The sequence below is a fragment of the Triturus cristatus genome, chromosome 7 (assembly GCF_964204655.1).
Source record: "Triturus cristatus chromosome 7, aTriCri1.1, whole genome shotgun sequence".
Taxonomy (NCBI): domain Eukaryota; kingdom Metazoa; phylum Chordata; class Amphibia; order Caudata; family Salamandridae; genus Triturus; species Triturus cristatus.
Genome location: NC_140590.1, coordinates 917,705,360 through 917,732,005, shown reverse-complemented (window position 1 = coordinate 917,732,005; position 26,646 = coordinate 917,705,360). Strand labels below are relative to the sequence as shown.

General features: G+C 41.7%; 1 protein-coding gene across 3 annotated transcripts in view; it reads right to left on the bottom strand.

The window, feature by feature from the left end:
- SPDL1 (spindle apparatus coiled-coil protein 1) overlaps positions 1 to 26,646 on the bottom strand; it is a 210,153-nt gene that overhangs the window by 22,219 nt on the left and 161,288 nt on the right. For all 3 annotated transcript variants that reach the window (XM_085617851.1, XM_085617850.1, XM_085617852.1), the window contains exon 11: positions 22,796 to 23,156. In XM_085617851.1, the coding sequence (XP_085473977.1) occupies positions 22,796 to 23,156 (361 nt within the window). The remainder of the gene's footprint in view (positions 1 to 22,795; positions 23,157 to 26,646) is intronic.

The following is a 26,646-nucleotide window of genomic DNA, read 5'->3' as shown; positions in this document are numbered from 1 at the left end:
GTCCTTTATGTAGGCTATATCTCAAATTTCAAATACTTAAGATTTTCTTTTTTCCCTCTTGAGATTCCTCCGGAGCATAATACTTGGAGGCGTACATGCAATGTTTTTCTTTTGCTATTCCTTATATCCTTTCCATCCTTCCTTTCTCTTTTTTCTATTTCTATTTAAGTAAAACTACTCAAAAATTGTTCACCTAATAGATTAATTTGATACACTGTCTTCAGTTTAATTAATGATAAGATTTAATTGTCAATATTTAATTATACTATTTAATTCTCATTATGTCTCATAATGGTTGTATTTAATACTTATCTCTTTCATTACCCCACATTTTCATTCTTATATTATATTTTATATTATAATATCTGAATACTTACCCATTTCCATACTTCTCAAGAACATTTAATACAGTTTACAATTTGTCATACCTATGCACTCCTTCCACGTTTCTCGCTGTGGCAAACTCCCCCGGCGTGCATAGCCTGAAAGCTAGGACCCGCAGAGAACAGATCTTTTCCCCATTTACTGCATTTTTCCAATGGCAGTATACCTACCCTTCTTTCTCTTTTTGTTTCTGTACTTTCCTTCCAATTCTTTTACTATTTTATTTCTTCTATTTTGGTTTATTCCCCTGTACATTAACAAGTAATTCATACTCATTCTCCTCTCTTGCCTGGAACCTTTTCCATTACTTCTCTCACCCTTTTTATCCCCTATACCGATTGTTTTCTTATTATTCACTCCTATACACCTAATTTAACACCTAATCTACTAATATACACATGGCTGCAAACATTTTTTCTGATTCCCATCCACTACGCATTATTTCGTGGAATATTAATGGTCTTGCGCATTTTATGAAGCGCAAGAAAGTACTCTTATCTACAAGTGAAAAAAACGGATCTTGCTATTTAGCAAGAAACTCATTTGGATGCTCTAGAATCCTCTAAGCTACGACGAGACTGGGTGGGAAAAGTCATTCACTGTGGGCTGATGACACAACTTACTCCTAACGACAATCATCCACAGAAGTGTGGTGTAGCTATTCTAATTTACAAATCTTTACCTGTTCCCATTATCAAAGCCTGGACTGATCCAGATGGTAGGTATATTTTTGCAAAGCTCAAAACAGGAGATAAAATCCTCTGTGTGGGCTCAGTTTATGCTCCAACAGGAGCCAAATGCACTTTTACTCAATCTGAACCATTTACTGATAGAAATTTGTGCATCCAGTTATATTATTGGCGGTAATTGGAACCTAGCCGGGATGCTAAAACTTACAGAACAGGTCCCCTGGATAGATATAATGAGGGAGACAGAGCCTTGCTGGGAAACATAATTTCAGATCACGGACTAGTGAACCATTGGCGTCTTTGGCCCCCTTCTGATCAGGAATACACCTTTCCCCCTCTACTCACGGTACACAATCCAGGATAGACTATTTTCTCATTTCGCATTCAGCAGTTGCAAACACCACTGAATCCAATATCTTAGAAGGTGCAATATCAAACCATGCCCATATCCTCATTACTCTAGAAATAGGTTTAACTTACCCAGGCAGCAAACCATGGCGTATGAATATCCAAAGATACAGTCCTCCCCTAGGTAAAATTCGACTTCGTTCACATATTTCTGATTATTTAGCTGTCAATAAATCATCCGTTACTTCCTGCAGAATTGTTTGGGCAGCTGCCAAAGCAACTATTCCTGGTCAATTGATAAAAGATGCTTGTGAGGCCAATAAATCTGCGTCCCTATGTCATACTGAATTGGAGACTTAAATTACTTCTCTCACACATCTATGCACATCTCATCCCACAATACCCAGCCGTCAGAAGCTTGAACTTGCTAAATTGGCGCTTAATAACTTGTACACTTCCAAATCTGAATACACTCTTCAATGCCTGAAGGGCAGACATTATGAACAAGGAGAAAAAGCAGGTTGTTCGCTTGCAGCACAATTGAAACAACGTGACGCAGCTATGGCCATTCCTGCATTACGTACAAAGGAGAGATTGTTACGAGACCAGAAGATATTGTAGACATTTTTGCATCCTTTTTATTAAAAAAACTCTACACCCCTGAACCTTCAGAAACAGAGGACCAAATAGTTTTATATTTAGCTGATATCAACCTCCCTTGCCTCGCTGATGAAGGTGGTGATATTAGCAAAAAAGAAACTGTTACAGCCATCACCAAACTGCCTTATCACAAATCTCCAGGTGAAGACGGCTTCCCTGCAGAGTTTTACAAATGGACCTAGGACAGAAACGGTTCATACTTTAATTTCTGCCTTCCATGAGGCGGTTCAAGAGCATTCCCTTGGTCCCATTTATAATAAAGCGTTGATAGCGGTTATCCCCAAACCCGGTAAAGACCCGCTTGCTTGTAGTATTTATCGGCCCATCTCACTAATAAATAGTGATGTCAAATTTCTAGCAAGTATCTTAGCGGCACGTCTACGTAAAGTTATTCCCTCTCCCATACATCAATCACTCACAGGTTGGTTTTGTCCCGGGTTGCTCCTCCAGGAATCACCTCCGAACTATAGCTCACACCTTATGGTCTGCAAATAAGATGACAGAAGATGCTGTAGCCCTCTCACTGGATGCAGAAAAAGCATTCAACCGTATTGACTGAAAATATCTTTTTGCAGTTATGAAACGTTTTGGCATAGGTGATCAGTTTATCTCTTTTTTGATACTCCGGCAGCCCCAGTCAATTGTGGTGGGTTTCTTTCCGATCCTTTCCCAATCCAATGGGGTACCCGTCAAAGTTGCTCTCTTTCCCCCTTTTTATTTTTATTAGTGATAGAGCATCTTGCCTCACTCTTTCGGTATTCACCACACGTTCAAGGTATACCTATAGCAGGTGGTACCTCTAAGATATACTTGTATGCCGATGATATTCTCCTCACGTTAAAAGATCTTCTTCACTCTTTACCAGCTTTACTTAAGATCATTGATGGTTTTGCTACCCACTCTAGTTACAAAATGAACTGGGATAAAAGTGAGGCTCTTCCGATTTCCTCTGGTATCACAAAAGCATCAATTGATGGGTATCCCTTTTGTTGGAAATCAACCCAATTACATTTTGGGGGAGTTTTAGTCAATAGAGGTTTAACAAGTATGATCTCAGACAATGTTTCACCCCTTATAAATACAAATGGAAACTGATTTTGCAAAGTGGTCTCTCTTTGGTTTTTCCATGTCGGGTAGGGTATAGGCAGTTAGGATGGTCACCTTACCTCGCTTCAGTTATATACTTGGTATGCTTCCAATTCTATTTCCCTTATCTACACTTCGTAGAGTAGACGCCTGAATCAGATCTTTTGTCTGGGGATCCTCACGGCCTCGTTTAGCAGCTGCTAAATTATTGGCTCGCCACTCTTATGGTGGTCTGGGATTACCATCATTAGAACATTATTCTTTAGCCTTACACCTCTCACAATTAGTTTATTTACTTCCGGGTATTACTGATCTTCCACAAGGGGTCACAATAGAACACTCCCCACTTAACCAAAGTGATGGCCTTGATTTTCATTATGGAACTGTGAGATGGATTAAGCCACGCCCTATTTACAACACTAAGTTAGCATAACCGAGATCATAGTTAACAAGCAAGCTTGTCGTTTCTGCTGCGCTGCACACAACACTTATGTGTTATTCATTTTAGAAATGCTGACTCGACTTTGCCTTACAGGATAACAAACTTGTTTCACATTCTTAACCGTGAAATGTGCCCTTGGTCTGTACATCATGCAAAGAACGCGTCTGGGTCACTAGAAGGTACAGAGTGTTGTGTTTAGATTGATCGTAGACACTTGTTAGACATATCATGCATACAGCTGCCAATATCTGAAGGACAAGCGTCTTTAATATTGCAGAACAGTTTGGTTTTACATTCATTCGAACAGAAGAGCTGATGCATGCCGTGAGAGCTGATCCTTTGATGTGATTCTACTAAGCTGATCTATACGGTATGGGGTCCCCCCTGTTAGCCTAAGAGACCTTCTAATAGTCTAATAATAATAATGTATTAGATTATAGTGAAAGGAGTGTGGCCGTATACCACTGTCATTAATAGTATGATTGCTCCTTTCATTCTATATGGTATTGTTATAATGCTTATGGTTCTGATCTGTACTGTTAGTCTGCTAGTGTTAGCCAAAGTACTGCATCTTAGGACGCGAGGTTTATAAAATAAACTCTTTAAACTTTACCGTGTCTGTATTATTATGTTGTGGACTAACAAATAAGTACGAACAGGTATTTCGGATTCCCACCACTCCTGAGAAATATCTAAGTCGCTTGTTCTGGTTTGTCTATACATTGGGACCACCTAGCTAGATCTAGGTTAACGAATGAGATACTAAGCTAGTCGAATAAGGGGTTCTGGGGGGAGTTTTCTGGTACACCACAATTCTCTGAGGTCCTGGTCTCCTGCGCATAGTTCTGTGCAAAAGCAGAATCCCTGCAACAGAACCCAAATTCCATGTTCTCCCCCACCGCAAGCACATCGTCTTCTTCGAGTTGCCCACCGCTTGCACTATAAAGCTCCACTTTGGGGCAATGAGAGTATCAGAATAAACGATCAAGCACTCCAATGGTCCAGGTGGAAATCAAGAGGCATCTAAACACTTATCAAGTCATCTCAAATGAAGAGCAAAAATTGTATGATTCACTTAGTGAAGAGTTTGGTCTCCCACCACACCAGACTACACGTCACTCGCAGTTACAGCACTGTCTGAAAAGATGTCTAGGCTCTCCCCGCGCTTACGGTGCGGGTAGGGTGCGCGGATCCTCCCCGGCCATAGATATCACTAACTTTTTTACCCTAAATTTCTCAGGAACTACTCAACAGATTCACACCCTTTATGCAAAAGGCACGAGTCTGAACTGAGGACTACCTCTTTTCCAAATTTGGTTTCATTTCGTTCAGCGGTTCAGGCTGTAGCTGCGACAACAGATACGATGGGAAATTGCATGGGGAAAACGCGTTTTGGGACCCCCCTTTTTTCTCGGCCCCCGCTTGACGGATCACCGCGAAACTTTCAGGGTAGGAGCGAAGCTGGCCAAAAATGTGGAAAATTTTGCGAAGATTCGTCAACCGGCACCAGACTTATTGGGAATAGAATGTTGCGGATTTCCTATGGAAAATAGATCCTAACTATAACTATCTACTGGCGCATATATATGTGTGTGTATATATGTGTGTGTATATATATATATATATATATATATATATATATATATATATATATATATATATATATATATATATATATATATATATATATATTCACTTAAAAAACCATAGGTTTCACACATGTTATAGTTAGGTGGATATTTCACTCGTAAAAAACCAATGAAATTCCACCGTTATAGTTAGTTCAGATAACTATATCTCGCGCGCCCGCAATCCTCTGCTCATGACGTCACATATTACATCACTCATGACATGGTCAGTGGCATCACTCTTGACATCACTGATGACATCATCCTTGTGATAGAGTGGCGGTCGCGCGAGTTATAGTTATCTGAACTAACTATAACGGTGGAATTTCATTGGTTTTTTACGAGTGAAATATCCACCTAACTATAACATGTGTGAAACCTATGGTTTTGAATTTGCAAGGTTTTTTAAATGCTAATTCCTAACTATAACGTGTGTGAAACCTATGGTTTTTTCAGTGAATTTGTACGTTTTTTTAAATGCTAAGTTATGTTTATTTTTCAATAAACTACGTATTAAATTTTTTTGATTTTTTATTTATGGTTTTTCACCGAGCGCGCACGGTGCGCGCACATCCGCATTTAAAAAAAAAAAAAAAAATTTAATGTTTTTTTCTGCCTTCGGGGTCCTTAAGGGACCCCCTGACAAAGGCTAGGGGGTCAGGAACTCTCTACCCTGCCCCCTTTTCACGTTCGCCACCTTCCTTTTCCACTCTCGCACTGAAAACAAACAAAATGGTGGCCGAAACTTCCTGATTTCGACCGATTCGAACGTTGACTGACATGTAACAACCAATCAGAATTACGCTCGCGCACGTTAGGGTGCGCGGCTATAGATATGTATGTGCTTTTAACTGCAATTTTCTCAGGAACTACTGAACAGATTGACTCCATATATGCAAAAGGCACATCCCTGACCTGAGGACTACCTCTCTGCCAAATTTCAAGTAATTCTGTTCCGTTCGGGCTGTACCTTCGACTAAAGGGCCTATGGGAAAATACATGGGGAAAAGGCGTTTTGGGACCCCCCCTTTTTTCTCGGCCCCCGCTTGACGATTTCCCCCCGCCCCCCCCCCCCCCCCCCCCCGAGACTTTCAGGGTAGGAGCTCAGCGGAGCGCCCCATTAGTTTTGAAAATTTCGCGAAGATTCGTCAACCGGCGCCAAAGTTATTCAAAATAGAATTTTTAGATTTCCTATGGAAACCCGGTCCTAACTATAACTATCTACTGGCGACCGCCAGTAGATTATATATATATCTATATATGTGTTTGTATATATATTATGACGTTACTGCGCATACATTTACAACACTTTACATCTCGTTTGTTACAGCGCACGTCATTACGACTTGCGCTGGAAGGCGCTGGACTTAGGAATAGTATGATTTACTATTTCAACTCGTTATAGTTAGGATCTATTCACAAAATTTTCCAAACTTTTGGCCAGCTCCGCTCCGCTCCTACCCTGAAAGTTTTGTGGTGATCAGTCAAGCGGGGGCCGAGAAAAAAGGGGGGTCCCAAAACGCGTTTTCCCCATGCAATTTCCCATCGTATCTGTTGTCGCAGCTACAGCCTGAACCGCTGAACGAAATGAAACCAAATTTGGAAAAGAGGTAGTCCTCAGTTCAGACTCGTGCCTTTTGCATAAATGGTGTGAATCTGTTGAGTAGTTCCTGAGAAATTTAGGGTAAAAAAGTTAGTGATATCTATGGCCGGGGAGGATCCAAGAACCCTACCCGCACCGTAAGCGCACCCTCCCCAAACCGAGCGCGCATCCTCCAGATCGCACGCTGAATGCTAATTGGCTGTCGAGTGTCTGTCAACATTCGAAACCAGGAACTGTTGGCGGACATTTTCTGCCTCGGTAGAAGAGAGGCTGAAGAAGCAAGGGGAATAAGTGTGTAAAACATATAAAGGGGGTGGAGTGGAAATACTCTGACCCTCTCGAGGTGCTTAGGGGGTCCCAGAAGGACCCCCTGGGGCCCTCGCATCCAAACGCGTAGGGATCGAGAACGGTGCGCATAGGGTGCGCGGATCCAAAAACATGGAAAAAATATATATAAAATAAAGTTTTGAACATATAGTTAAAAAAATATTTTTAAAAATATAAAAAATATGTTTGAAAAACCCAATAAAAATAAATATTTTTTAATTTTTAAAAGAATTTATTGCAAAAATAAGTTTAAAAAATGGTGATAAAATTTTTTTCAAAAAAACAATTAATGAAATTGACACTAAATTTGAAAAATATAGAAATCCAATTAAAATCATTAAACAGGATATCTTTAGAGATAAGTTATAGATAGGAATTAGCATTTAAAAAACCTTTGAAATTCATTGAAAAACCATAGGTTTCATGCACGTTATAGTTAGGAATTGGCATTTAAAAAACCTTTGAAATTCACTGAAAAGAACCAAAGGTTTCAGGGGCGTTCTAGTTAGGAATTGGCATTTAAAAAACCTTTTAAATTCACTGAAAAAAACCATAGGTTTCAGGGGCGTTATAGTTAGCTGGACATTTCCCTCGTATAAAACCCTAGAAATTCCCCTGTTATAGTTAGTTCAGCTAACTATAACTCGCGCCCCCGCAATGCACTGCTGATGACGTCACATATTACATCACTCATGACATGGTCAGTGACATCACATCACTACAACTCATCTCATATCCTCTGTAACCTCCTCCCTATAATTCTTTCCCTTTAATATTGAATATTTTATTTTTTTTGTATTACTACTCCGTATGAATTCATGTTATTCTATATGTATTCGTGTTCTCAATAAAAAATTATGAAACAAAAAAAATAAAAATGTCTCAGGGCCATTTAAGACTTCACCTACTACTCCTTGGGCTCTTCTGCGGAGAGCCTTGACTTGCCAAGTTGTGTCAAATCTAGTTCTGGGCTCTTGAAAGTGTAACCTGGTAAGAAATCTACACATCGAATCTCAGCGCCCGTTTTCTTGGTGCAGCACCGCCGTGCAGCTAAAGAAACGATGCAGCACCTGCTTTGAGGCAGAAAAATCACTGAAGCCGGAGTACTGCGTCACCGACGTCCGTGGCACCCGCTCTGCCCCTGCTTTGCTGCTGAAGAATCAATGCATTGCATACTTCGTGGCTGTGAAATTGATGCATAGATAGAGCGATTGGATTTTTGACGCAGCTGCCCTCGATGCCGCATGTTCGGAGATCGACACATCACCTTCCCTTCCAGTAAGGGGAGTGTTTTCTCCAGAGATTGGAGCATTTATAGAGGACACAAGACAGGGATGATCACTCTCACCACTGTTATTTGCCCTAGCTTTGGAACCACTGGCTTGTATGTTCTGTGACACATTATCACATTGGCACATGAATCACATATCTCCTTATATGCGAATTACACTCTACTGTATTTATGGGACCATAAAATCAGCTTGTTGATGATCATGGAGTTATTGTCTGGATATGTTGAAGAATCAGGATTGTGGGTGAACTGGAATAAATGTGGTTTGTTCTGGATACATGCCCCAGAAGATGCAGTGTCCCCCATAGATCCAGAAATCCCGCTGGTGTGGAATCCTGGCACTTACATTTCTAGGAGTCTGGATATATCACAATGATGACCAGCTGGTAAGTGGTAATAGTGGGCAAGCAGTCTCAAGGATCTGTTCTTCGGTCCCTTATTCCCTATGGGTAGGGTAGCGATAACTAAGATGTTGAATATGTTGAGGCTACTATATTTCTTTCAGGTACATCCAGTGATTCTAAAGAGGGCGATATTTAAAGACGTGAACGGTCGGGTTGGCAGATCTGATATAGACAGGAGCAAGAAAGAGGACAGCTATAGTCAAAAGAAGGTTACCTTTAGAAAAGGAAGGAATGGAAATACCAAACATAGAATTATATTTAGCAGCACATCTGGGCATGACCAATGCGCAGGATAACAAACCGAGAAGCACAAGAAATGGGACCATGTTTGGCAGGGAGACATTTGATTAATACATTACTGGGCAGCCAAAAACTCAACAAGACTTGCCCAACAGGCATTTTTGGTTTTTAGGAACTGTTGGCAGCTATACATGTAACCCTGAGGGGGGAAGACCACTTATTCCTCTGAGATCCCATTGTGGATTCTGACTAAATTTAGATCATTAACTAGATACCATGAAAAGACAGCATGGGTTGATACAGGGGTTAGTATGCTTTTTGGAGGGTAATACAGAAGCTTTAACTCAATTAAAGAGAGTTGTGGCTTGGGAATGGGGCAGTTGACGCTGCATGCAGCTCTGCTTAAAGTGGTCAGGTCTACTTGGCTAGAGGAAACTGATGACCTCACGAAATCAAACACATTATGTTGCATTTTTTTTTTAACTTAGTAAGTGTAAGCATGCTGTTTCCATATTAGGCACCTCTCCGTTTCCTACATTTTACAATAATACTTTGAAAGTCCGGGCACCTCGAAGAGAGTGATAGTGGAAGACATTACGGATCAAACCTGGGACAAAGTTCCTGAAAATGCGACATGGGTGACCCAAATGCACAATTTTAATATACAGAAAATAATTATATTCATCAAACATACCTATCCACCAACAGGACAACAAAATGTACCCAGGAGCAGCGGATAAATGTCTGCGATGCTCACTGGCCATATGGTATGCGATTGTAGCCATATTGAGGAGTGCTGGGGAGAGGTTGTCACAATTATCAAGGCGGTCTATTCCAGTGAAACCAATGCATTGTTTATTGGGTTAAATGCAAAGGACCAAATCTCAGAAATTTATATTTGTGGACCCGATTTTGGTAAATGTCAAAAGGAATACAGCAATGGAATGGAAGGTAGGGAGTACACCAGACACCCAGAAGTGGCTGTGGGACGTGGTCAAATGGACTGTAAGCAGAGTCTGGACGGGTTACCGGAGTGGGGACCTGACTTGTTTAGACTACATTAAAAAGAGGTTGATTTAGAACAAAGGTCTTCAAACTTTTGAATGTTCCCCCCCCTTGGAATTTTTCACAATATTCTAATAAATTGGCTGAGTCTAAATAGGTCTAGACGTATTTAAACATTGCAGTTCATTTCCGTTACTGTTTTAAAAATGCAATCAAATATTTTTTTGCCAAACATACTATTCTTGTCAGGCAGGCCTGCATTGAAAGATCGACATCTAGCAAAAAGCCTAGGTTCTTTACTTTAGAGACAGTACAGGAAGGGTGCCCAAGGTCTCAGGCCAGTATTAGGGACCCCATAAGAGGGGGTTCTTAACCATCACCATCACTGCTAGAGCTCACTGGGTACGGATTATTCCTTCATCCAGAGGGGAGTGTGCACAGGGAACCTGTAGCTCCAGTTAGATAAGTCCATCGCTTTAGAACTATGGTTTTTGGGTTCTAGATTCCAAAAACACACTATGTGAAAAGCAACTTTAGAAATCATTCACATTAAAGTCGTCCTGTATAACTCCACCCCCCACATCTAGCAGATATTGCAATGTGTAGATGACAAATTTGGTTTCTGGTCAATTTTGTGCATAATTGTTCAAAGAAGCCAACATTACGAGTGTTCAGTACAGTACTTCCCCTTGGATTGCTTGCAGTACCAGTAAAATGGCATGTCCTGAGCACAGTATTCACTGGTAAAAGTGCAAATGTGTATTGACTGCAGTTGATACAAGCCAATTCAAATAAGGCTAATAATTTTCAGTTACATTATTTGTGTCATGACAGAAAATTTAATTTTGTCAATAAAATAAATCTTTGAGAAGCCAGTTAGGCGGATTACCATGCATATGTAAGGCTTTTTCCACCTCACCAAAAAAATGATGCACAATAAATAGTAGGATAGAAGAAAAAGCTTTACTACCGTTGCTTTGCGTATGCCTGGTTGTAATGGGATTCTATGCAATGGAAACCAGCTGTGGACAAAGCACCGGGGCTCTGTACAAAACAGCAAAATTAAAAGAACATACAGAATCTTACGTCTTGAAACATTGGTGTTTATAACAGATTTTGCATTCTTTTGTATACATTTGTGTGGCCAATACCTAGGACCAGCCACGTATTGTGGGGACTGAAGGCAGGTGTACGTCACAGAGGGTGCAGCCACTAGCCATGCCATGTGCATAGTGTTTGCAGGACATGGTCACAAGGCTTACTCTGCGGGTATTCTGGGGTAGAGATACTTAGTACAAAGAATCATTAACGGACATGCACCGAAGGCAATCCCAACGGCGCATTCTATTATTAATCTGTTATTGAGGGCTGTGGTATAGTGCATGCAGTGTAACCCAGGCAATACCCTATATGCAAGGTCACAGGCCATGCATGTGGATGCTGTGAGCAGTGGAGAAAGTATACCACCGCAAAACCGAAGACATTGTCAGAATAAACCTTTGGTTAAGAAATGCTAAGCAAACATACCAAAATCAAACACAAACCTATGTAATAAAATAAATATTCCTAATTGAATGACAAAAAAAAACTTCAGCAGGAGCAGTATTGTTAAGAGCAAAAACACAATAAATAGTGGCATTCAGCTGTGATGGTTTAAATGGAAATCTAAATCCCTTCCACCCAAACTTTCTGCTCATGACTTTACATATATGATTTAGCATACAACAATGTCTCAACAAGTAGTATTTATAGACAATTATATAAAACGTGCACAAACAAAGTAGGAAGCAAGGAGACATCAATAGTAGTTTGAAAAATACAAGAAGCATCTTTGGTTCTTTAACTTGTTGATTAAAGAAATATATAACATGGGTAGCAGAGGCAAGATGGCGACCGCGCAGACGGTCGCATAAGCTCGAGCACCCGGACCCCGCTCTCCGTACTTGTCTATTGAAAAACCCGCGAGTACAAACCTCTCTCTATTCGGATCAGCATGCTCTGGTGTGTTTGGTGTGTCTTGCGGCATCTAGAGTGTTGGTGTTGCGGCTTCTGGACCGGGAGTGGAATTCTTCCAGGTCTCTGTGCGTGAAGCAAGTGACGCCTGCGCGCGAGCACGATTGAGGAGTGAAGGCGGGGCTGACCTGGCGGTGCCCGGCGGTAATGCCTCGAAGGCCTAGGCGAGGGAAGGCTCGCAACCCGATGGAATCTGGAGGAGCAGCTGGTGGCAGCTCAATACGTGGAAGCAAAAGCGGCAGTATGGGAGAACCAGCAGGCAAAAGGAGAGAGCACACGTTGAGACTAGCGGTAAGCGCACTGTACCCTCTCGGTTTTTCCCTGGGAAACTGAAAAAGCAGCCTAGCCCCCCACATGCATGTCCTTCAAAGGTTTCTAATGGACTGATCGATAAGGCTGGTAAGCCTTTGAATATCATGTTAGATCAGGGGGATGCTGATGCGGATAGGGTTTGCCAAACTGGGGACATGCTTGGTAAAACCACTACCCGGAGTGAAGGAGGGAGTAAAAGGGTTTTAAAAGTGGACAAAGGGAGGGGTGACTGTATCAGATGGGGGATCCCCTGATCAGAAAAGCTGCTTAGTCTGTAAAAGTACCCCAGGTAAGACCATCATAAGTAAGGGGCAGAGGGGTGAATCCTTCAACGCTGACAACTTAAGTTTAAAGAATGATGACGCCACACAGATTGTTAAAAGAAACTGATTCAGGGGACAACTTTTTCCTCCCTTTCCGATCCCACAGAGGATGAGACAGAATTAACTACTCGGTCTAATCGTAGGGGAGGATCCCCGGACAGTGGCCACTGTGAGATAAGCAGCTCCTATCTGGAAGATCTGGGTACTGACACATGGGGCACACCAGAAACTGGCCCACGGAGAGTGCGCAAGTGATGCAAATCACTCAACCAAGCGAAAGTGCGTTGGAGAAACCAGAGGATATCTCACTGGCGGTCATATACCAGAGCATAATGGCCCATAGAGAGGAGAAGCGTACAGAGAGTCAGCATACTTAGGGCGTTTGACGGAAACTCCAGAACTCTGTTCGATGGATTGCAAAATCATGTTCAGAATTTGTAGAAAGATTCAATGAGGCAGAAGCACGGATTTCTAATCTGGAGGATAAATTGGAAGCTCAAAAGGCGGTGACAGAAGCACTGTGGTCATCGAAAGATGACACAATGGAAGCTGACGGACCTTGAAAATTGTCTTTGTCGAAACAATTTAGAGTTTAGGAGATTCCAGAAGACGCAGAAGGACTGGACGCTCGAAAATTGATCATTAATTTTTTCTCTGAGGCTTTCCCAGGACTGTCGCAATGGGATAGGATCCAGGAGATTCAGAGAGCGCATAGATTTCCCTTCACACAACGTGCAAGACCAAGACAAAGCGGCCCTAGACCAAGAGCAATCCTAATTTCAATCAATAACTTTCTAGCTCGGGAAGCAGTCTACGACCTGGAACGTTCAGCTCAAAGAAAATGGGGAAAGGGGTGGAATTTTTTGTAAGATTTGATTACTGTCACAAGAGGGTGGAGAAAAGATGGCAACTGCAACAACTTATCTCCCCCTTTAAAGGCAAGGGGGCTCAAGTCTACTTGCGAAAACCAACTAAACAAAGTCATATTTAATGAGCAAGTTCGGCTTTTCACCTCAGATCTGCAATCCTTATAGATGGGTCGTAGGCTGAAGGCAATTTGATTGTATAGGCGCTCTCTTCGGGAGTCTTTTTAATTTATTTTTTCTCTTTTGTCCTTCATCTCTGACTTTCTTTGATTTTTTGACTGGGGTATTGCACCAAATAGCATTTATGAATCTTTTGGTAGGGGGCAATGCGGGCGGCAGGAGCTCGATCCATCTCAGGGACAATTGGTCCCAAAGCCTCTTTTCAGGGTAAGGGTGGGTGTGGAACAGGGCCTCGGCGGAAGCCCTGTGATGGGGATGGGTGTTAGGGGTAGGTTAGCAGCACTAGGGGAGAGTGGAGGAGCACTGGGGGAGGGGTTGGGGGGACACATAAGATAAAACAATCCATGAAATTTTGAGAATTTAAGGAGATAGGTACATGCAGATATACTGTATGGTTATAGACTGGATAGAAACAGAGACATTTGATGGGGGATAGGAAGTGTAATTTGGGACTGCGTATCTGTTCCTTTAAGGTATGTGGGCTGAATAACTGTGGGAAGAGAACGCGTGGCGGCGGAGATACGGGTGGTTAACCAGATTTGGTTTGTTTACAGGAAACCCACATACTGTGGTGTAAACGGAAGATTCTAGCTTAACTTGGTTACTCGGTACTGATATGTACACAACAATCAACAACAAACCGAGGGGTATTAGCCAAACATGGCATACAGGGGTCGGGAAGAGCTCTGCGGACAAACAAGGTCGCTGGGCTATTATTGAATGCATAATAGGGGGTGTTAAATGTACTTTGTGCTCAGTATATAGTTCTAACTTCGATAAGGCGGAAGTGTTGGAAGGGATAAACTTAGAACTTGCATCATGGCCGACCCCTTTGATTTTATGTGGTGATTTTAATATACATTTGGGACCCCGGGATCTGCAATCAGGCATAAAAACTATAAGTGTAGAAACCCAAAGAGTTTAAAGCTCTACAGCACCTGCTAGCTGATCATGGGCTGGTTGATGCTTGGGCTGCTCTGCGAGGCCCTGACCCGGACTTTACATTCTACTCCCACCCACACCATGTTAGTGAGGTTAGATTACTTCTTCCTCTCAACAGCATTATTGGTAGGAGCTAAAATACAAGTATTCCCTCAGATTACAGCAGACCATGGCCCCCTGGTAATTGATATCAATGCAATTAGTACACTTCCTAATGTTAGATCTTTTTCGTTTGATAGGAAACTACTGCTGGATGAGGCATTTGTTGTACATATGAATGACTGGATTAGGCAGTTTCTGGTCATAAACCGCAACTCTACCACATGTGGATACATCTGGGATGCTCTAAAGGCTGGGTTTAGGGGGCAGACTCTTAGTTTTGGGCTACATAAACAGAGACAAGACAAGCTGACGACACAGGATCTGTATACAAAACACAGAATAGCTGAAGAGAATCTTATGTTGGGAATACAAGCTAGCAGGGACATCACACCGGTGCAAATGGAGTTGGCCCAATGCAAGGCGAAAATTAATCTGCAATGGAGCAGGGAAATTGCCATTAAGAACACCCTCAATAAGGAAGAGAGCTATGAGTATGGTGAGGCTACCGGGCGGTGTTTGGCACAAAGGTTACGGTCAAGGGAGGCGGCACAAAGAATCAAGACCATAATAGATGTACACGGTAATCAAGTAGATACTCCCGCTGAGATCCTGAAAGTTTTTCACGCTTTCTTTAAAGGACTGTATACTGGAGACTGTTCTGCTGCAAAGGCAAGCGAGATCCTGTTGCAAAATCTTAATCGTGAAGCACTGAGCCAGCAGGAGACAGATATTGTGGAGTCACCAATAACTATGGAGGAGCTTGTGGAAGCCATTAATAGTTTAGCAAATGGTAAAGCAGTGGGCCCGATAAATTGCCTTTAGGAGGTATACAAAACTTTTTTTCAGGAATTAAAAACAAATATGTTGGTCACTCTCCAAAAAGCACAGTTAGGGGCTGCTCCATTCTCATGGGATGAGGCAAGTACAGTTGTTTAAAAAAAAAGTATAAGCCACCAGATTTGCCTGGCTCTTATCGACCTATATCGTTGTTAAACTGCGACTGTAAAGTTTATGCCAAAATCTGGGGCGTACCAGCTGGCCAGAGTCATCTCTCCATTAGTTTCAATACGGCAACCTGGGTTTATACCAGATAGGAGTACAGTCAACCACATGAACAGGGTAATAACCCTGTTGGATGCAGCCACGCTCAAGGTAATAAATTCGGTCTGATACTGTTAGATGCCGAAAAGGCGTTTGACCAGGTCGCGTGGGACTTATTATGGACGGTTTTCCGATGGTTGAGCTTTGGCCAAGGCTTTGTTAAAGCTATTCAGGTCTTATATCAGACCACTACTGTTAAAATATGCATGATGGGCTTAGAGTATGACCCTGTGCGCATTACTTGAGGTACAAGACAGGGATGTTCATGCTCCCCACTGTTTGCATTATATATTAATCCTTTTTTAACCAGGCTAGAGCAAAGCCCTAGGATCGAATCTGTCATCTGTAGGCAAGAACAATGTTGTGTATTTGCCTATGCGGACGACATAGCGGTTGTAACACCCAACCTTCCTACTGCTATGCCAGAGATAAAGCAGCTTGCACACCGGTTTGGCTCGGTAGCGGATTATATCTTAATATGTCCAAAACCCAGATTATGTGTATAAATCAAGATTGCAGTGATGACCCGAGGGTGATGAACGAGGTGACATATCTGGGTATTAGAATAAGAACTTGTTTGAAAGAACTAGTGGAAGTTAATTGGGGCTCACTTTTCACAAAAGTGAAACAATTAGGTCTATGTAAACGCTTGCACTTGTTGTTGGTGGGAAGGTGCAATGCCCTTAAAATGATTACTCTACCAAAGGTTTTAATTATTTTAGTTAAGTCCCATTTGAACTCACCCGAGGCCAGCTGCAACAACTTCAATCAATTTATGGGCCCAAGGGAAACCCCAGAGAGCTATGAGTTTATGACACTACCTGGGGAGAAAAGGGGTTGGGCAGTCCTGGATTTTACACTGTATTATTATGCCTGTATCCTTCAAAATATGCGGATATTAGTGGCCGGAGAGGAAGTCAGCAATATTGCTGAAGCTCCATCCATCTATCAGATGTTGTTGGGTGCTGATGCCAAGAACTGTTTATTTAAGATGCCTGCATTTAGTTACTATAAAAAACAACCCGGTTCAAGGTTTTAATTACTGTTTTTAAGGTGTGGAAGGCTATACGGAGATTGAGGGGGTCTCGTATTATACTCCCACATCTGCTTCGGTCTTAGTGCCAGCTGTTTTTTGGGATAGGACTGTTGGTAGATGGAGAAGTAAAGGGATTTTACAAATAGGCAATTTTTATCCATCAATGGGAGCTTGGCATCTTATGTTATTCTAGCTGATAAATACCCCATTTGACTAAGACAGAATTTTTTAAGTTTTTACAAATCCGGGATTATCTCTGTAAAAGACAGTGGGTGATACACCAGAATCTGCTTATTGAGGCTATTGGAAGCAAAGCCCATATTGGTGTTTTATACAATCTCTTGCTTGACGAACTGGGGAATGATCTAGATGCCCAAAATCTTAAGGGGGATAATAGGTTGGGGTGTAAGGTCTTCAGAGCGGAACAATTATTGATTTCGCAGGGAGGATTTTAATGTCTGCTAATCTGTAGGCGCCACATTATAAGAGTGTTTAATATGTACCATACTCCTGCTAAAATGCTTAAATGGGGCAGGGTTAATGATGGGAAATGTTTTCGCTCCGGAGCAGAGGTGGCAGATATTGTACATATTTTAAATTCATGTGGGCACTTGATTATTCTTCTGGGGCATATTGAGAATTTCCTTCATAGGATAACCGGGGCAGTTATAAAGATTACGGTGCCTACAATGCTGCTAGGGATCGGGGATGGCGCAACGGTGGGGCACCCGGAACACAAGTTTCGTTATTTGATCTTTTTAGCCACGGCTGTGGCTAGGTTTTGTATGGCCTGGATGTGGTTGCAGAAGGAAGCTCCTACTTTTGGGCTGTGGAGTTCGATTTTACGGTATCTTTAATCCTGAATATAATTTATATTGTCTTAAAGGATCACGTATGCGGAAGCTGGGTATGCAGATATGGGGCCCTATGATTGAACATTTGAAAGATTGAATATTCATTTTTAGAACTATCTGTTATATAGCTATCTAAATAAACTTTAATATTTGTCTGTTTTTATCCTTTGGATGTATTAGCTGTCTTTTTCTTACCTTTGATCAGCTTTTAGATATATTCTTCTAATGAATTGCAAATTGTATTTTTCTGTCATGGATTGAAATAAAAAAATAAAATGTATAGCATACTTATCGGAATTTTTGCAGTCCTGTAATCATTGACATGATTGTATATTTTCTTTGCACCGTTTTTGCTGTTATTTCTGCCTTGTTTCAATTTTTTGAAATACAGGCTGCTCCTTGTACTTTTCAAACAACAATTGACGTCTCCTTGCTTCCTCCTTTCTGTAATTTTTGTGCATGTTCCATATAATGGTCTATGAATTTTACCTGTCGAGACATTATTGTATGCTAGAACACTAGTCACACAGGTTTCAACTGGGTCTACGGGTACCCTGCTGTAGGTTTTTACTGTTCACATATATGATGGCACAGTCTAGTCATCAGGAGAATGTGGAGATTTCTGATAGAGGACATCTCATGGCTTTCACCTTCGCCCTCTTCTCAACCCTTGCTCTCTACTTCCTCTTACTTTTCATCAGGGTCTTCCTTGTGCCTTCAATTGTCAAACTTTTTCCCACTTTCTAATTATCACTTGCTTTGCTTTCACTTTTTACCTTTCCCTCCTCCCAACAACTCCTAAGTAACAATTGCACCATCTTCCTCTCATCATCTTTGTCGCTCTCTATCCATTTTACAGTGTTATGTCACTTTCTACATCTGTCAATTCGTGTCAATTTTGGAGACGTGCCAAAATACAGACTTTGAAATATGGACGTGCAACAATACCGACACCAACATGTCAACCTGCACAATATCGTTTAGCTAAGTGGATATGGAATATCTATATTCCACTAAGTAAGGTTGAAATATTGGTTTCTATATTGTTGCAGGTCAGTATCTTTTGTAGCTGATATTTAGACAAATTACCTTTTAAATTATTTTCTGCTCTTTACATTATACAGCAAGTCTCCTTCGCCCTCCATCTTTACCACTACCATTAACACTTCTTACGTCTTCACCCTAAAGTCCTCCTGCATGCCCCTATATTGCTCATTTAGTCTGTAATTGTTGCAGTGATTGTTATGGATGATTTTAAAGCCAGTCAAGTTGCCACACTCAAATCAGCAGCGAGAGACCGGTATCGGTGTCTGGGAAGCATCCAAGCCCCCGTAAAATACAAAATAATTAAAAATGAAAAAGGGCTTTTTTTTATAACAGACATTTCTCCGCCAGTTCCTGACAGTTAAGGGGACTATTTTCTGTGCAACTGACAACACCGCATGGGCAGAATGTGTCACTCACACATTCAGGAACCAATGGAAGAAGTGGACTGATCAATTGCCCGATGCTGTATGTTGTGGTGGAAGAACAAGCAAATGACACTGCAACAGACCACTGGATGAAGGGAGTTGACTGAAAGCCACTTCATGTATGTATGGGTTTGTTCATCTAATCTTAAGGATTTTCTTCCTAGAAATCAAAATGTCTTGGCTAATGTCAGACCTAAACAGTGAAAAAATGGAGTAAAGATTACAATTTACAATTTCATGAAATCAATATCTGGTGGCGTTCTCACACAGCACAGAGACGGGCGGATATTGCTCAATTTTAAGTTGACCAAATCATGAGAGCAACAACGTTAGCTCAATTTATGATAAATTAATGACTTACTAGGGGATCGAAAAAAACATCACCAGTGACAAAAAGAACATACCCATTGGTATCGAAATATGCCAAAGTCTCCGTGGGATAGTGATCACTTAAAATAAATTAGCATTTAAGCAGCTGCTTAATTTTCCATACACCAACTTCAACATGGTCAGGAATCACAGTATGTCTGCAGCCAAATGTTGTCCAAGACAACATTTATACTTCCACAATTTCCACATTAAAAATAAAGCTCTACATGTGTCAAACGTAAGTTAAAAGCTTACAACCAAAGGCAACTACAGAACTCTAGAGCAGAATTTGCTTTGTACTCTATCTACCAAGAAATGGTGCCCCTGGCAGGTACAGTTAGAGTAATAGTGAGAACAAAGCCTCAGTCATGTAAGTGATATTATTGTTTTTAGTCTGATCTCGCCAAGAGACGGGTATAGTGGGGGGGTTTCAGGGCCGAACTGGGAGCCAAATGCATCTCTCAATAACGTTTTAAAAATAGTACCATACTGAATGGAGCAAGTCTGTGAAACCAGCTCATATGACCCTATCCAAATAGGGTACAGAAAGCGGAGTAGAATGAGGGTGAAATGCCTGCCACTGAAGTTTTGCTTCTGTAGCCAAATATGCATTTAATTCTACAATTGATCAAATGCCCTGGATAAAAACAAAGAATAGGAGGACAGAATTTTCTGAAACTTTCCAATACTCAATGGTCTGGCGTAGCATCAGGGATCACTATTTCTGCAGCAAATATTATATGTGTATGAGAACATTTTGTGCCACTCCCTTAGAGAAAGTTTAAGGGATGGATAGGTTTGAGGGAGCCTTTGCCAACCCTACCATAAAGGCACTCCTCTAATTCTTAGACTGTCATCGGGTTTTAAAGTGTGCCAATATTTTCCATACAGCAGAACACCACACCTGTTGGGATATTACTGTTTTCGTGACTTTCAGGTAATATCAGATATGTCTTCCCTTCAATGACTCTCCTACGCCACAGTCGGAATGCTTTAGAGACTGATAGTGACCTGCTCCAGCCACTCCCCATATGGTATACTTGGTATTTGCAAAGTTGTATCATCAGCGTTCATAAGAAGATGCTTTAGGTAGGAAAGGAAAGGACTGTTCTATGGGGTCTCAGGCATATGATAATACCTTTGTGGTGGCAAAAGACATAACATTGTACCTTCAAAGAAAAGGTGATGGGGTGACATACCTAATTGGAAAGCTGCATTAATGCTAGCTTGAATACAGGTTAAATTTAATGCTGCTTTTGGCAGTCTGTATAAAAAAACAGCCAGTTAAAACGAAAGGCTGCCTCAAAGAACCAATAGTGTAAACCAGGGGCTCTGCCACCTATGTTTATGGCACGACTTCTTTGTTTACATGAACTCTGCAGTGTGAAGGTCAGCCCTCTCGGCCTCCCCACCAGGCTCCTAATGACTGGAGGGTAAGGAGTGGGCTGAGTGATGATCCAGCTTCAAAGTGTTTAGAAACACAGCATTGTGTAGGATGTCTGGACTGTGCATGTGAGAGGCTTAGATCAACTATAATCCTCTTATACAGGCACACTCCATTTTATTTAGCACACATACTGGGCATGCCTCAGGCAGCAAAGGTTATGTGCTAAAAAGGGGCTGTCAGGGTGCATATCAGTGCATCCCTGAGGCCAGTGAGGAGCTGCACATAACAGCAGTTGCTGGACCCCCAGTTTCCAGTCTTAACAAGAAGCTGGGAGAAGGCTTGAGGTGGGACTTCTTCTGAAAGCTGGCCCTGCTGCACTGTCTGGCTCTCTGTTAGGAATCATGGGCTGCTGGTGCGCCTATGGCCAGCACCGGATTCCTTGCTGTGCTACTTCCATGGAGCCTGTGAGTTGTCTCAACAAGAAGAACAGTTAATTAAAATAAAAAACGTGATATTTCTCTGTGAATGTGAGGCTGAAATTGTGTTTGAGTGACTGAGAATGAGACTGATTGATGACAGTGTGTGTTAGTTTAATGTGTTTGAGAATGTCAGTGAAAATGAAAGTGAGACTCAATGAGTGAGAGAGTAGGTATGAATAAGGGAAAACGTGGGAGTGAGTAAAGCACTGTGAGTGAGGTACAACAAGTGATTAAGAAGAAGACGGACTGTGAGAGGAAGTGGGAGTGAGTTAGCAATGTCATCAATGAGGCAGACGGGTGCAGTTGAACCACGGCACAAGGGCCCTGGTGCAACTGCTGCACTATTAAAGCAGAACACCTATACCCTAGAATGTAAAATCAGAGCCCCTGTAAACCAGTAGTTGTGAATGTATGAGTGTGTGCAAATGCATTTGAGGATGAGAAAGGGAGTGTGAGTATATGCATAGATTTGCGTGCGAGGGAACCGGAGACAAAGTTTGAAAATAATCATTTGAACCCGTGGCAAGTATTACACCCCACCACTTTCAGGGATCACAAGTTACTACTGTTGTAAACACAGGCAAAGTAAATTGGCTTGCCATAGTACATTGTCATCCACTTTTAAGCTATGTTTTTTTCTAACTGTATCCTCACGCCATGCCATTTTGTTCTTGCAACTGACGGAGAGCAATGCAAGGGTGCTTATCCACCATGGGATCTTAATGGCTCTAAAGGTTCAATCCTGCACCATAGCTTGAGTTCAGCAAATGGCATGGTATGCATAATATGACATTTATACTGGTCTCCGATAGTGCGGCATTGCCTTGGCGGGTTTCAGTGTGCATATAACAACATGGGTGAAATGACATCTTTCATTATAAGAAATGAAAATGAACCAGAAAGCAAGAGAAAAATTGAAAATCCATATCCCATCCACCAGTAGACCGAAGAGACAGTCAGTCATTCAGCATAAAGCAGCATTGCGGCTTCAATAGTAAAGTAGAAAACTAGTTGATTTGGAACCCCTGCAGTTTCATTAGAATGGGAAGTTCAGTGTTCTCTTGTTGCATGCAGTTACTTGAGTCTTTTGAAAGGTTTGGGGAATTTAAGCGTTGGCATGCGGATTTGAGAAACTGCATTGCATGTAAAACTGAGAAAAAAGATAAAGAAACGAATAGCACAGCTCATGCAACGAAAGAAGATAGATGATCTTTCCTCAATTCCTTGAGCACAGATGGGAGCAGACACTGACCTTGGAGAAGCAGGCATTTTGGAGTTTTCACACCTGTTACTTTCATTTAAAGCTTGTACATCACTTCTGTCATCGACAATTCTCACTCGCTTCCGTTCCTTTGCTGGATTCTCAGTGACTAAGTCATCTTCTTTAGGAGTCAGCAAGTTTCCTGATCCTCCCCCAGCAACGCATTGTTCTGAAGATGTTCCAATATGGTTTTCACTGAAATCTCTCATAAGCACATTTTTCTCGCCCATGTTTACAGAAAGCTTCGTAGAATTTGTGTCAACTAAAACACCATCAATTGCACCAGGGGCAGAAACCGTGTCAACTGGAAGAATCTCTTGTTTCCTTTTCAGAGTGCGCAGTTTTGCCATTTCTGGAAAAGAAAATGTTTTCATTCACATAAACATGAACGACTCGTTATGAAAACAACCCCCTCCACTATTATTTGCATAGAAAAAAAGAGAAATGAGAAATAATTACGTGTCAAGCAAACATGTGAATATTTTCTTTTATATTTCATTAAAAAACACTATATTGAGCCTTTTCCATAGAGAATGTTGTAATGTATATCATACAGTTTGAAGAACCAGATACCGGGAGTTCAAGCAGTGCAATGGATAGAACGTATGGTGAAAGGTGAGTAAGACATATTTGATGCTAATTGTAAAGAGAAAATACTTGGAATTTGTATGTATGAGTTGCACCACTTTACTGAGGAGTTGGTATTGAAGAACACACCGTTTACTCTGCAAATTGTGTAAGGTCCAAAGTCTGGGGGCACTAGTAAAGTCCTCCTCGCCTGGAAGACCTAGAGCTGGAAGCCCCAGAGGGGAGAACCAGTCAGACATACGGGCCTAAGGACTGAGATCATGAGAAGGCTGTAAACATGTACGGCCAAGGGAAGAGGAAGCCTCCAGATATGGCAAAGGTAAGCCCAGATATGGGAACCCAGGTTCTGGAGCTGCATGGATGTCCCAGACTCTTCTCCATCTTCTGGGTCCAGTCCTGATGCAAGTCGTGGTTCGCATTCCACTATTTCAGTACATGGTCAGCTCTCCCCTGGAGACCACTGTGTATTTGTGCTACTTACATGCTCTATTTCCAAATTATTGCGTGTATTGGGGTTATATCTACGGGTAGGAGATAATGCAATCTGTTAATAAATACATAGTTTTTATAACTACACTGTGTGGTTCTTTTTCACTTAACCTATACCATAAGATTAAGTACTGGTAAAACAAGCTGCTTAACACTCCTTCTGGACTAAGCCTAAAGGCGGCTCTCCACAGCTACCACTCAGAGAGTTTAAGGCTGCCTAAGACCATTAAAATCATCATAAGGGTTGTCTGGATTAGTGCAGGGTGCAACACTTACATAAGTGAGCACCATATACTAAGCCAGCCTCCTACATGAATCTTCACCCTGCGTAAGCAGAAATAACAGATAGCTGCCAAGATCAGGAGTGAGATTAAACTGGAGTCCTGCCGTGTCAGCCCCATCCATAGGAGGTAGAAAAAATAAACTGCTTCACCCCTTCCCAGGTATACCAGAGCATTACAGACTTTCAGAGACAACATCTCCACTGGTGTTGCTCGGATTCATAAGTATCAAAGCTGGGGTCGCAACTCTGACCTTAAAGTCAGCAAAAATGTCTCTAGATCACATCACCTCCCACAACCATTTATAGCATTCATGAACTCAACTAAAAAAATATATATGTTCTGTCATCTTCCTTGAGTAGAGTAACTTGAATTCATTTGTAGACTTGTGTGCCATTTATTTTTACTTATTCGATGACAAACACTTACTGCAATTATTTTAATTAAATAATACACCAATATCAAGGTGTACAATTCAACTGAGTGCTTCTGCGATACTCACTGGCCACCCTACCAATATTAACGGGAAGTGGCTAGCCACACAGCACAAGTGCACCTTTCCGTCTCTGTTCAAGAACACACTTAAGAAAGCCATTGTTTCTTCAGGAAGGAGACATTTGAACGTTGTCTTGAGAAATCTGCATTATCAAAGAATTTGTTTTTAATAGCCCCTTTCCAATGTATACCTAATAAACATGTTTTGGCAATCTGTGGTATAGTTTACAACACTGGGTGAGGGATGTTGAGCAGTACACCATTCATCACATCAAATAATACTTTATGATCTAAAAGGTAGGGTATATTGCATCACAAACTTATCTTATTAACGGTCTAAAGGCACCAGATGTGTATGCATGACATCATGCTGATGCAGTATGACTAATCCATGCTATTCATGTAGAGATATACATATACAAATTGTGCATAACTATAAGATAATGGGCATTGCTGTCATGAGATTCATTAACAGGTACTATGCCGTGTTTCTGAACAAAACTTCAGAGTGAAAATGGTTGCCTTGCCACTCTGCTTTGCAAAAGATCTCTAGGAGACTACCTCATTAACAGGTTAGAGTGCGCTCACCCAGCAACGGGTTACCATGTCGTTGATGATAGGCTGTAATACTAATCAGGCATAATGCTACATAACCTCATATTTCCCATTAGAGGAGGAAGATTAACTGTACGATCCAAATGCCTTGCCTGTCTCCCAATAGTCGCATAGGCTGTACTAAGATTTGTGTGTGAAAGTTTTATGCTGCTCAACAGATCGGAGAACAAACGTAAGAAAGGATTTTGCTAATGAATCATAACGTTTGGTGTTTTCACATTTCTTTTTTTTACCTTTGCGAGTATTTGACTTGCAATCATGACAATTATGATCCTTGTATTGTTGGGGGTTTGCTCACATTAACTCACTGGAGAGGAAGAGAGAGAACGAGAGAGAGAGAGAACGAGAGAGAGAGGGAACGAGAGAGAGAGGGAACGAGAGAGAGAGAACGAGAGAGAGAGGGAATGAGAGAGAGAGAACGAGAGAGAGAGGGAACGAGAGAGAGAGAGAGAGAGAGGGAACGAGAGAGAGAGAGAGAGAGAGAGAGAGGGAACGAGAGAGAGAGAGAGAGAGAGAGAATGAGAGAGAGAGAGAGAGAGAGAGAGAGAGAGAGAGAACGAGAGAGAGAGAACGAGAGGGAGTGAAGGAGAGAGAGAACGAGAGAGAGAGAGAACGAGAGAGAACGAGAACGAGAGAGAGAGAGAACGAGAGAGAGAGAGAACGAGAGAGAAAACGAGAGAGAGAGAGAGAACGAGAGGGAGTGAAGGAGAGAGAGAACGAGAGAGAGAGAACGAGAGAGAGAGAACGAGAGAGAGAGAACGAGAGAGAGAGAGAACGAGAGAGAGAGAGAACGAGAGAGAGAGAACGAGAGAGAGAGAGAACGAGAGCGAGAGCGTTTTTTTTTGGGTAGGGTCTGGGAAACAGGTAAGGCCCTTACAAGCCCTGCATGGTCTCTGGCATGTCTGTTTTCCTAAAACGTTTCGCCTACAAATGTGTGTATCCCAAAGGGAGGGGGATTGAGATACACATCCTTTTACCGCAGAGGGATGCGTTTTCCAACACTCTGGAGCAATGGAAATCTAACTGGGTATAGCCGACAAAAAATGGGGGATACTAAAAATACTTAGCAGTATAGTGCAAAGTGCCAAACACCCATTCACAAGGGATGTGCTTCACCCAAGAAGACAGCCAGTAGCTTTGATCTCTAGCTTAAAAACAATTCAAGTTCTATTAGACATTACCGTGAGGGGGCTTGTTTGGAGGTAAAGGTGATATGCCATGGTTACGCCAGCTCACTAAGACCAAAAATTATTCTGCTACAGCGTAACTACAAAAAACACAATGACTACCTGAACTACTTTCCCATCTGCAAATCGATAGCAATGCATGGGACTTTTTGCACAGTACCACTAATCCAATCTGGCCCTAGTTAAC